At 41.6% G+C, this 11900-nt stretch overlaps 1 protein-coding gene across 2 annotated transcripts in view; it reads right to left on the bottom strand.

Moving 5' to 3' along the window:
• Positions 1 to 11160, bottom strand: part of tnrc6c1 (trinucleotide repeat containing adaptor 6C1) — a 37803-nt gene extending 26643 nt beyond the window's left edge. Inside the window, exons 1-3 of one of the 2 annotated variants that reach the window (XM_077557144.1) lie at positions 11018 to 11160; positions 5168 to 5272; positions 4701 to 4722 (exon numbers count right to left, since the gene is read on the bottom strand). In XM_077557144.1, coding sequence (XP_077413270.1) covers positions 4701 to 4722; positions 5168 to 5227 — 82 coding nt within the window. In that variant the 5' untranslated portion in view covers positions 5228 to 5272; positions 11018 to 11160. The remainder of the gene's footprint in view (positions 1 to 4700; positions 4723 to 5167; positions 5273 to 11017) is intronic. The other variant, XM_077557146.1, reaches the window with a different exon arrangement.
• Between the last annotated feature and the right edge of the window lie 740 nt (positions 11161 to 11900).

Here is an 11900-nt window from a genome sequence, read left to right on the forward strand (position 1 = left end):
GACTTGCCTACAGAATGCCACGTTGCTGGAGAGTCTTGTTTTAAAATCAGCAAACGAGTGTGTCAAAGTAAATGTAAATACATGTAGGATTGCATCAAACAAAGTAAATGCAGAAGAAAAGGCTCCAAGCGCAGCACTCTGCTTTGTAGAGCTAGAGTCAAAAGAGATCAGTCACCTTCTCCGACAGCCTATTTGCAAAACACCGTCCTCAGCTGTGCGGGCGCACAAGAGAATTCCCGGTTCATCAAAAATGCACATCAAGCCGCCGCCTGCAGGCTGTGCGCCTCACACGGAGGAGGCTACCTCATTTCCCACTTTAAAAGGGATTTGAATATTTCTGATAGGAACGATGATAGCATGCTTGGCAGGGAGTTGAAGACCTCAATGTTGAAGGGGAGGGAGAAGGTTGTTTGGGGAGATATCACAGCGACCAAGGTGGGTGGAAGAACGGAAGAGGGTTCCTAGCATTTTTAAGTGATCTTCTGGCTGGATGGCAGCACAAAAACATGACCTTGAAGAAAAGGACAATCTGTGTGTTTTACAGGATGGAGGTGCAAAAACAACATCTAATCATGACTCGCAGCAGAAGATATGTTGACAATAACATCTTTGTAATACACACTGTAAGTTACTTCGACCTGTTGTGATGTTGAGTTACAATTGACTGCTTGTACAACTACTGTAAAAGCTTTTGTTTGATCAGCAGCTGTAACATTATTTCACCACTTATGTCAAATTATCTTGTCATTACAGTGAACTAGCAATTTGCTTAGTCAGTATTGATCCTGCCTCAGCTTCAAACGAAGTGTACTTAACGCGCGGATTGATCACGTGTCCGACTACATGTACACTTCCATCTAAAGCTTTATGAAACGTCCATTTGTCAACGCGTGGAGACTCGCCATCGAGGGGAGCGTGCGCGCACATTTAAACATTCAAAACTTTGGTTAGTGAGTGATTAGGAGCTTTCCAAAGATGGGCTTTTAATCTGCAAAGTGAAGAAGGCCTGAAGAACATTTTGTTACTACGCCTTTATATTATTGGGGTCTGGCAAGTAGGTTCAGTTGGGGTTCAGTGGCGTTATGGAACTAATGTTACTCTTCTACATTCAAATGAGTTGGCAATAATAGTGCAGATTTGACTGGCTTTGCTGGTTAACATGTTTTTAATGCTGTGCATTTTAAAATATCCAACATTAAGGGGGGAAGTGAAAACACCTAAATATGCGGAAAAGTGCACTAGATGTGAATAGAAGTACAGTGTGCACAGAGTGGTTTGATGAGACAATCTAAATGTCTTTGGGGTGGAGCATCGCTTTGCGCCTGTGGGCTTCAAAATGAGAGCACCGTGTCTCACAAGAGAGACGATTAAAATGCTTAATTAGAAATGAATGAATATAACACTGTAGTTAAGAACGAAGGCTTTCTCTCTGTGCAAGAGCTTGCCCACAGACAATAAAATGCTATTTAGAAGAACATATGGTCAGAGCCAGGGTATTTATCATATAGCATCTACATCAGTGGTTCTGAACCTGGGTTCGATTGGACACCGAGGGTTCGGGGAGTCAATCTCAGGGGTTCGGAGGTGTTCAAGACCCACAACCGACTCAAAGGATTTGTGATGATACGCCCCACATGGCCATCATTGGCTGCAGGTGATAACGCTACATTGCTTGACCTATCTGTGCTGCTGGGAATTTGGTGTGCTCAGTAATCGACATCTGGCTGTTGGGATGGTACGTTGTATGATTTTGTTACTTTGTTGAGCGAAAAAAGAATGTGATTAGACGAATATGTTCAAGATGTATAATGGAATGTATGGTGTTCCACAGGGTTCAATTCTGGGGCCTCCGCTATTTACATTGTATCAGCTGCCCCTGGCAAAAAAACAGTGGAGGTTGTTTTAAAGTGCTTTATAAATATAGAGTTAAGTAATGGGTGGCAGCATCCTAACTGCATGATTGTCAATGCCAAGATGAGCAATTCTAGTCCAGCACAACTATTTATGTGGCAAAATTGAAGGACCATTTGCTTGAGCTCCATGGCGATGAGGAATACAAGAAAACTTCCCTTTCTAAATTCAAGGTGAGGAGAACCAGATGCGATGAAAAGTCTACAATCTCTTTTCATTTTGTTCACCAGTAAACCCTATGTCATGAATTTGAAAAAGAAAAAGAAGGGTCTGATGAAATAGCATAGGAACCTGATGGGGTTCCAAGGTGAAGAATCACTGATCTGCACCAATAACTGTAACATCATTAAATATAGAATTACAAGCAGCGATTCCAAATACTCACAAGTTCAAAACAACCACAATTTAATCCAAAAAAGACTGATCTGTTTATCAGCTATTTATTGCAAACATGATATACAGGAACTGTGTGCCGTATTATCCTTCAATTCATAATAAAAAACAATCACAAACCCAAAGATGGATTTAGATTAAAGCCACTAAAACAGTAATTTAAAATAGGGCTCCTTAGAAGATGACTTGAGATGTGGTGATGATGACAAGAGGCAAGCCCTCTCTGATCGCATGGCAATTTATGACTATCCAACACAAAGCACTGGGTGTAATTAAGGCAATGTGGACCGGAAAATTAATTTGTTGCGAAATTACCGCCGCGACACAACTTTGTAATAACGTTATCGTTTATTGCACTATAAATGCAAGCTGTGACGTGTACAGTATGCACTTCACACACCACCTTGGATGAAAATGCACAGCGGGAGCGGAGACACAATGACTCATTAACCTGCTCGCTTATTGGTGGCAGACGGCATTTGCTATTCTGGGGCATTATGTTGATTACGCTCATCACTCCGCCACTCCCTGCCCATCGAGCCATTGGCCTTTAACCTCTTGAGGTTGAGGACTGGTCACCGTAATGCAATACAAAGAAATGCTCCTTCACAGGTGCTATGAACCAACTTGTCTTCTTCACACTTTATTAAGGGATACTTTTGACTAACCTGCATGGCAGACCAAAAAATAAATAAATTCATTATGGCTTGGTAAAACTCATTTTATGTGTGTGAGTGTGAAGGGTGTTGGCCTATCAGATGGGGACAAGCAGACTGACTGGGTGTCAGTTGTCACATACACGGGGGCCAGTGGATCCCACAATGGGCCCCCTCAGCCACGCAGGCAAACAGGAAACCAGAGTGTGTTCTCCGTCTGTTTCTTTTCCTTTCGCATGCTTGTTTTTTTGTCGCCGTATTCAACCAGAGCCATCGTTCTTTGGCCGCCCCTTCCACCCTGCTTCTTGCAACTATAACCACAACAATTTATTCCATCTTGCTCCTTATAGCCGAGCTCTTTCCTTCAGCTCCTTCCTGCTAGGTCCCAGGGTGAACCTCCTGGCTAAACCAGGTACGAGCTGGTGTTCTGTTACTATGGTGCTCAGTCTCCTGCACGTGAAGGGCTGTTTATTCAGACTCGTCAACATCCCTCGTCTCCTAATTAGCTCCTTGTATGCTGTGGGCCAACGTCCTAGACACAAAGCCTCATTTGGTCACAGAGGGATTTTTCTGTCTGTTAGTTTTTGTGCCCTTACATTGCGCTCTTCCGTTGCTATGAAGTAACCACATCACATTAGTAAATGGATATGCGCTCCAGATATTGATCTCAGCTCAAACTTAATTGATCTCCAGTAAAACCTACAAACAGCTTTTCAATCATATCAGCTGTAGGTTTGTCTGTAATTTGGAATATATAGGGGTGCTTGAACTCATGTTGCCCCACACGTCAACTGATTTCCATGAGCATAAAAGTCACATCAGAAATTCCCATTGCAGAATGTTGTAAACCAGGGGATAGAATTTAGGTCAATTTGAAAATGAAACAAAACAAAAGCAGATTATGATACTAACAAATCAAACCCAGATAACACCAGAAAGGGGATGTATTGTATTGGCTCTGCCGGTTTGGGGTGGTCCATTTTCCACTTCAAAATACTGACAAAAACCATCACATTGAACACATCAAACAGAATGAGACACTAACAGATAACAATGGCGGAGAACAAGCATCTCTTTTATTTCCTTCTCGGCATGTGGCTGTTGGCCGAAGACACACAAATGTCATTGCAGAGGCTGAAGGCAACAAGAAAACAGAATGCCACAGAAAAGTAGCAAGAAGTGATTTTTCAAAAAGTCAAAGTAAAATTACTTTCCCTCATTGAGGTTTACAGCTTGAAGTTGACCCGGCGCTAATAACATGGTCATGGCCCCTAATAACAACAACTACATTCAACGTAATGGTGACTTGCCGTTTTAATTCCGTGGTAATATGAGTCTATGTGAAACCCGTCCATGGTACAAAAAACAAAAAAAAGTTAGGGAAAATGCAGCCTGTAACCAAAGCATATCAGAGTAGATTACTCTGATTAACAGATTGTTTTCTTCTGCCTCTATTTGAGACAAACTATATCTACTCATAATAAATATGCTTAGTTACTTAAGTAGTAGGGTCACAACATAACTAAGCCTTAATTTTTCTCTCTGTAAACTTTCTACAGACGCGTCCTTTACCTCAGCATGATTCACTTTTGTTTTAATGCATTTTGTTTTCATTTATATTCATTCCTATGGTTGTCATCCCCACCCTCCTTTGCAGCGTCTAAGGAATCCACCAGGACGTCAGAGAAGCAACTGCACTACCAATATATCAGCGCAAGTAAAAGCAAAAAAACAACTCACCTTTGGTTATCTGTTCTGTGTCCTGAAAAGCAGGAGGGGAAAAAACATTAGAATAATCATCAGCAGCACAGGAGTGTGTGCGATTGGAACAGAACACGCTCGTGTATTAAAATACTTAAGGGCTCATATCGTAACCCTAATAGCATAAATGCCGCATTCATTTCTGAAAGTTTTCAGAAAACGAGAAAAACAAAAATAATTCAACAGAGTCCAGTTGCTTCAATTCAATCTTTGCAAATTAGCATGACCTGAATGACTGAATATAAACGAAGACAATGTAAGTTAAAAATGACTAGGGCAATTATACTATTAGGTTATCGATTTACCCAATGAAAACAGCTCATGGGGTTGATTGTATCTCAATAGGATGCATACAGTCAGAAAGAAAAGACATTTTCAAATGTGACATATATTGATTGACAGCTGTCTGTCTGATTGACAGCTGTATAGCAAAAGAGAGGCTTCACCTTCGGAGCAGCTTCTTTCTTTTTCTTCTCTTCTTGCCTTTTCTTTTTCTTATCTTCCATCAAACAGTTCTCGACTTTTTTTGTAATTGCCGTTTCTTCTCTCAGCTGAAAAAACAAAAGATGTTGGAATCATTAAGATGCCATCACCATTACACATTTGTACGTATATGATAACTCCACTTAGATTAATAGAGGACAAACTGATGTGATATTTCTATCATATTAGATCAATTTAAACTCAAATGACTCAACTGTTGGTCAATTTGGGACTGGGCCAAAATTATCTCCAAGGTCAAAACACCATCATTCATAACATTATACAAGCTCATCCCATTTTGTAAGAGTTTGCCTTTTGTAGATGATTAGTTATTCCACCAGAAAATATTTTTTGGGGGTAGCCTATTTACATGTACATTTAAAGCGACACACATCGGACATGATTGCAGTTTTACATTGACCAGAAAAAAATAACAAGCCGATATCAATACGCAAGTAAACCATAATCATACAAAAAGGAACCAACTAAATACTTTAAAATCAATATTGAATATTTAATTAGCCTGGATGCACTCTTCGCCCCCATTGGTTTGAATCTGTCTGTGTGTTTAGATGACGTTAAGCTCACATTGATGGGGTATTTCCCATCAGTCTGTTTACACTGTAGTTGCATTGGCAGCTGGTTTGTAGAGTACGTCACATTTTTATCCACATTTGCAAGGGGCATGATTACGAATCGGATTCCATACATTTTTATCATGACATTGCCGCCACTCTTAGCTGAATTGTGTGACAAATCCAGTATTTTATGAATGTGATACAAGGGTGTCCTTGGTGCTCAGTACAACATGGGTATCAGAAATATAAGTCATCATCAATAACAAATGAAAAAAGGAAAATAAAAATGTGTTGCATTTAAGAGACTCATCTCGCAAGGTCATGTTACACTTGTGTAACCATAAAGGTTACAATTTAAGGTATTTTTATGACAACATTTTGACCCTGGATTTTTTCGCGTGCTAAATATGAACAAAGGACCCCAGACTCCAGAGATTTTACTGTACATTTGGAGTCAAATGTGTCCTTTTAATTCAAACAAAACATGGCCCATACTCTCAAGAGGAGGACCCGATAATTGAGTTTGGTATGTGCGTGAGCAGCCGTTAGCAGAGAGGAGGCGCGGCAGTAAAAAACGTTGGCCAATGAGCTCAGCATTGTAGTGGAATTACACCCTCCCGTCAGAACAACAGGATTACAGCCGGGCGTCCCTCTTAAAACCAGACACTCGCTGTGACGCCAAAGGCAGGCAGAATGAAAACAGAAAGATGCAGCAGCGCGCGCACCCGCTATGGGCGGCCTCATGACAGCAGGTGGAGGATCGGCAGGAAATGGAATGGCAAGGGAGGGGGGAGAGGGAGGGTTCCACATGCACAAGGTGAAATGTGCGTCTGTTGACATGTTTCATTCCTGCAAAGACGGGAAGGCTTCTGTCTTTTGTGCGTTTAATAGGGTTGCATCCGTTACGCGTGTGGGGGAGATGGGGGAGGGGTGTGAGATGGCAGGCAACGGGTACAGCGCCAGGAATGCCAACGCTGCAGACCAAACAAGAACGTGGCCAACCTTTAACGCCACTAATTTTTTTTAACGCCCTTTACTTGGAAAGCCTGTACTGGGGGAATTCCAGTCGCAACGCAGCAGACACGTCCACGTCAAAATTTTGCCGCAATAAATGTAATAATAATGCATATATTTGTGGAGACTAGGATCAAGTTGTATTTTACAATTTTAAAAATGTGCAGAATTTCACAAATTACTTGATGTTAACCCGTAACGTTCCGAAAACCTTATTTGAATAACACCAGTTAGACTTAATTCAAACTCTAATTTGAATACCATAAAGGTAGTTGCATTTATTTTGAAGTTGTTAATTATTGTATATTTTCCATTTGTTCTCTATCTGCATTATCAATTAGTAATAAAGATGTTAAAAAAAATAAAAAAAACATTTATTCTTTTTTTATACACAGTACAATGGCAATAGAGGCGGATGCTGAGATTCATATTTGTTGATACTATCAATACTGTACCATAAGCAAAATCAGTACAATTCTATCATAGTGTCGACATTTTGTCCCACTGATGAGCTACAGTCTTGCTGCAAGACTGAAGTGAGCTATAGGTGCGAAAGCCCGCGAGGATGATACATTGATTGTAAAAATATTGTTACGTTATTACATTGCTCATTTAGTGGTCTGTCCAAGTTAGTCTTGAGGCTTCAGTTTGGAGTGCGCCATTGCATTCTCCTTTTTTTCTTGTTGTCAGAAAGCATTAACATGGTCCGCCCTGAGAATAGCTTCAAGTACTTTAGCCCAATCCTCTTTGCAGAGAACGCATGGCCTGCTTGCCTCGCGGTTTGGTTTTAGCAGCCACTGTGGTTTTCGTCTTCTGCGTCATGGTGACTTCAAGATGTTGCATCAAGTTGAAACAAGGTGACCGTAAGCCACTTCCAACTTCAAGCAAATGGTTATTCGTAGTTTGGCTCGGTAGGGGTTTGGATTGTTGTCAACCACAGTGTTTATGTATAAATTGACTTCAATAATTATGTCACGATTAATCGCAAATTTTATATCTGTTCTAAATGTACAATAAAATATTTCTTCCCAAGTTTTCATACTCTTAACAAAAGTGGGGGCGAGGGGAGTTCAATAGAAATATGGCTGCATCTTTTAGTCATTGATACAGTAATTTCATAATTCATAAAATTTAGTTCAAACTAAAAAGATGTAATGTACTGTAAAAACGAGTGTGACATTGATTTGTTTTGAGGTCATTTGTATGCCACTAGATGGCATAAGTAAGTAAGACGGTGACAGCTCAGGGAATTTTTCTTTTCATATTAAGAGCTATCTAATCTTTAAGGTGTAAGACTCTTTAAAACTAAACATGCATTTTCTTCATCAGTTACATGATGCTGGGAAGCATTGTATATGGTTTTCTTCCAAGACAGCGGTGTCTTGACTTAAGAGTTTAAATGGTTCCATGACCATTGACCACATTGTAACTTAGCACACTTTAATAAGAAAAATAGCACTCTGCAGTATTGTAGAATCAACAATTGTGCTATCGACTCCCACCTCCGCAGAAAACACATACAAACAACACGGAGAAAAACGTACAGATAAAAAAAAAAAAAACACACACACGTGTTGCTATCTGACAAAAAAGATGCTTCTCCTGGGTTTACACACTTCATGTAGTCGCATCAGCATTGTGAGAGTTCTGGCAGGCCTAGAACTCGACTGGATTGCTTTTGCCACCACAACCCAACTGTGCCATTTTGATTACCCGAACCAAGTACCACCAGTTGTGTGAAAGGACCCTTTTTTTATGAGAGGGGGACAAAGTAGACTTTGTAATCTTGTATTGGCTTTCAATAATGTGAGTTACAGTAGCTAGCAAGTGGTTATGACTACGGCTTGCAATTGATCGGCTCCACGTTTGGTTAACCCAGACCTGTATAGGGACACGCACCTCCCACATTGACAAACAGAAGGGAAAAAAAGCAAATTTGTTCCAAAAGGGAAGTAGCTTTGATTTTGAAGTTTCAAGACAGCAATAGTCTGTTTTTGACAGCATGTTAGGTCATCCAGACCACTGAGGACTCAACCAACCATCTGACCGCTGACACCAAGACTGGCAGGATGCCCCTCAGCCTTGCGCTATAGGCCTGACATAAGCTCCAGAGTATTTAGAGGTCTGTTTGTGTTATCGAGCCCCCCTCGGCGCCTCTCCGTGAATACACACTACCGCTTTCACAGGCTCGGGGGTCTGACCGGGGCCCCGTGACCTGGCCTCCCCATGCCAACCCGCTCTAAACTCTCCCTTTCTCTCTTGCTGCCACCATTCTCTGCCAGGCCTGAAACCCCAAATTAGGAACGGCAGCACATGAGCAAAGCAGCGGGGTCTGGCCATCCGGGTGCTGCTGGAGACACACTGGGAATGCCACGAGGAGTGTGTGTGCTGCAGAATGATGATAGCCACACTGAAGGCAATGTGTGTCACATCCCCTTGCAAGAACAATTTATTAAATATGCTAGATTTGGGGTAAAAAAATAAAAATAAAATAAATAGTGACGAGTTGCTGTTTTGAGGTTCAGAGTTCAGCTTTGACATTCCCGCGTAGAGTTTGCATGTTCTTCCCGTGCTTGTGTGCGGGTTTCCCCCCATGACTGTTGCGTTAACAGAAGACGAATAATTAGGGCCCAACCGACTAATTGGTTGGCTGATATTGGTTTATTTAAAAAGCCCCCGACAAAAAAAAAAAAAAAGTATACTTTTTTTGCTTGTTTTTTTAGACATGAACACACTACAACATAAGACAAAGACAGTGAGAATCCCCCCCCCCCCCCCCAAAGAATAGGCAGAAAATCTGCAGATTTTTCTCTGTGTAAAATTATACAAACACAAAGTATTGTAAAACAGTCAAATGTTATGCCTGTATGTCATTTTTACTGGGACAAATTGATGTATTTGCATTATTTGATTCATTCTATATATTTTAAACTCAATCGGCCCTTTAATCGGTTATCGGAATTTTATGGTGCTAAATATCAGAATCTGCCTCAAAAATCCATATCAGGTGGGCCGCACTCTACATTTTTCATAGGTGTGAATAGGAGCATGAATGGTTGTTTGTCTATGGGTGCCTTGAGACTGACTGGCAACCAGTCCAGGATGCAACCCCTTCTTCTCCAATGTACCAACCGACCTTCCTTAGATGCTACCTTTACCATCAACAAAACCAGACTATTATGGAGAAAACCACAGGAACTACAAGGACACTGTGGCTTAAATGGTTAAAGCACCTGTGTACAGTAGTAAACAACAGAACCTAGGTTAAAACCGAAGCAGTGCCTTTCATTCATTTCCATCATGATCTTAATAAAGTATAGCTCCTATTCAGAGAACCCTTTCTGGAATGTGGCCAGAACATGCAAACTCCACACAGGAGGGCCTGAGGCAGAATTTGAACCCAAGGCCTCATGCCCGTGAGGTAAAGAAGTGTCATCCACAAGTCTTCTGTGTTACCAGTTTTCCAATTATCAATAGTGAATAGCAGGGCTATTACAAATATAAGAAAAGCAAAATTACAAGGATGTGACATTAATTGTTTAAAACGCCTGCCTAGTAACCATAGAACCTTTTTGAAAGTTCAATATTACATTCTATCGTGGTGTTTTTAAGACTGTCTGGGGTACTTGCAGAAGATGCAAAACTCCAAACAGAAGGGCCTAAGATTTGAATTTGGAGTCTCTTGACTGTGAGGACATCCACTAGTACACAGTGCTGCCAGTTATCAAAATATTTATGGTGTGAGTGAAACTGGAGCCAACCGGGGGGGGGGGGGGGGGAACATGGAGACCTCAGCGGTCAGAGGACTCGAACACAGAACCTCATAACTGTGAAGCAGACGTGCTAATCACTTGTATCTACTATTTGCATAGCATAAGGGGGAGAAGGGGTGTCGAAACAGAGTGTCAATACATGTAAACATACGTTGTCCTTGAATGATGTTAAGTGTGCAAGTTGTTAGTCCCGGATAGCCAGGAGCTAAAATCATCCGACCAAGAAGCTATAAGAGCGAGAAATAGCTTAAAAAAAAAATCATTCCCCAATTTGCCTCTTAAAAGGGCGCTCATTTTGTTTTGGTGTCAGAAAAGTGTGCTGCATTGGAAACATTCTTCCATGATTCGCGGGCTAGCTGACGTATTCGCCCTGGGAATTCCGCATTTTGGCCGAGCGAAAAGCGTCGTATGGAGAGAAGCTAGAGTCGGAAGGGAGGAAACGTCCTACCGTCGAAGCTTTCAGTCGTCTTTTCTTGTTCTCGACGTCGGCGTCGTCGGCAGCGGCGGCGTTGGAGCCTGTGCAGCCATTTTGTAGTAAATGACCGACCGAAGCAGCTCCACACTTGAAGCTGTGTGGGGGGGGAGGGAAGGAGGGGGCGGAGCTTTGCCTCGCACGTGACCTTCAATAACAAAACAAACTCCCTGGTCCCACTTGCCAAGGCTCCACCCCCACCACCCAGGCGTTGCCATGACAACTGCAGCCCCTTCATCACTCTCTTCTCCAGGGGGATGCGCGTGTAGCCAGCGTATCCTTGTCGCCCCCCACCCTCTTTTTTTTTTTTTACACTACCAGGAGAGGGAGAGCGCATGCGCGTAAAACGCGCGGAAGCAACTTGAGCTGGTGAGATAAACACTGGCGCGTGTCACCTGCGCAACATGAGATATGCACTGGGAGCTTTCACCAATAGAGGGCACGATTTCTATGGAGATTTTTGGGGTTGGGTGGGGGAAATGGCTGGTAATAAAACAAGGTTACTTGACAAAATTCTAATTTGGTTTTATCATACTACATTGTTCCACTGAATTTCAAAATGCTATTTTACTTGATTGTTTCTATTCTATTGGGACCTTATTCAACATGGAGGGAATTATGAACAGTTCCAAATACAGGCTTCTGTAGAAAAGTTAGGGGGAAAAAACTTCTACAACATCTAAAGTTTATTTGGGGTTAATCAGGCACACTTTCAATTGTGGCAGGTATGTCCCATTTAACATGAATGTAATTGGTTAATCTCCAATTCTAAGAGAGTGATTGATTTGCTCTGGGCAACAGTAGGTCATGTGGAAAAAGTTAAGAAATTATTGTCGACTTTTTAAATCACAAAAAACTG

Source organism: Vanacampus margaritifer, chromosome 2 (genome assembly GCF_051991255.1).
Source record: "Vanacampus margaritifer isolate UIUO_Vmar chromosome 2, RoL_Vmar_1.0, whole genome shotgun sequence".
Classification (NCBI taxonomy): Eukaryota; Metazoa; Chordata; class Actinopteri; order Syngnathiformes; family Syngnathidae; genus Vanacampus; species Vanacampus margaritifer.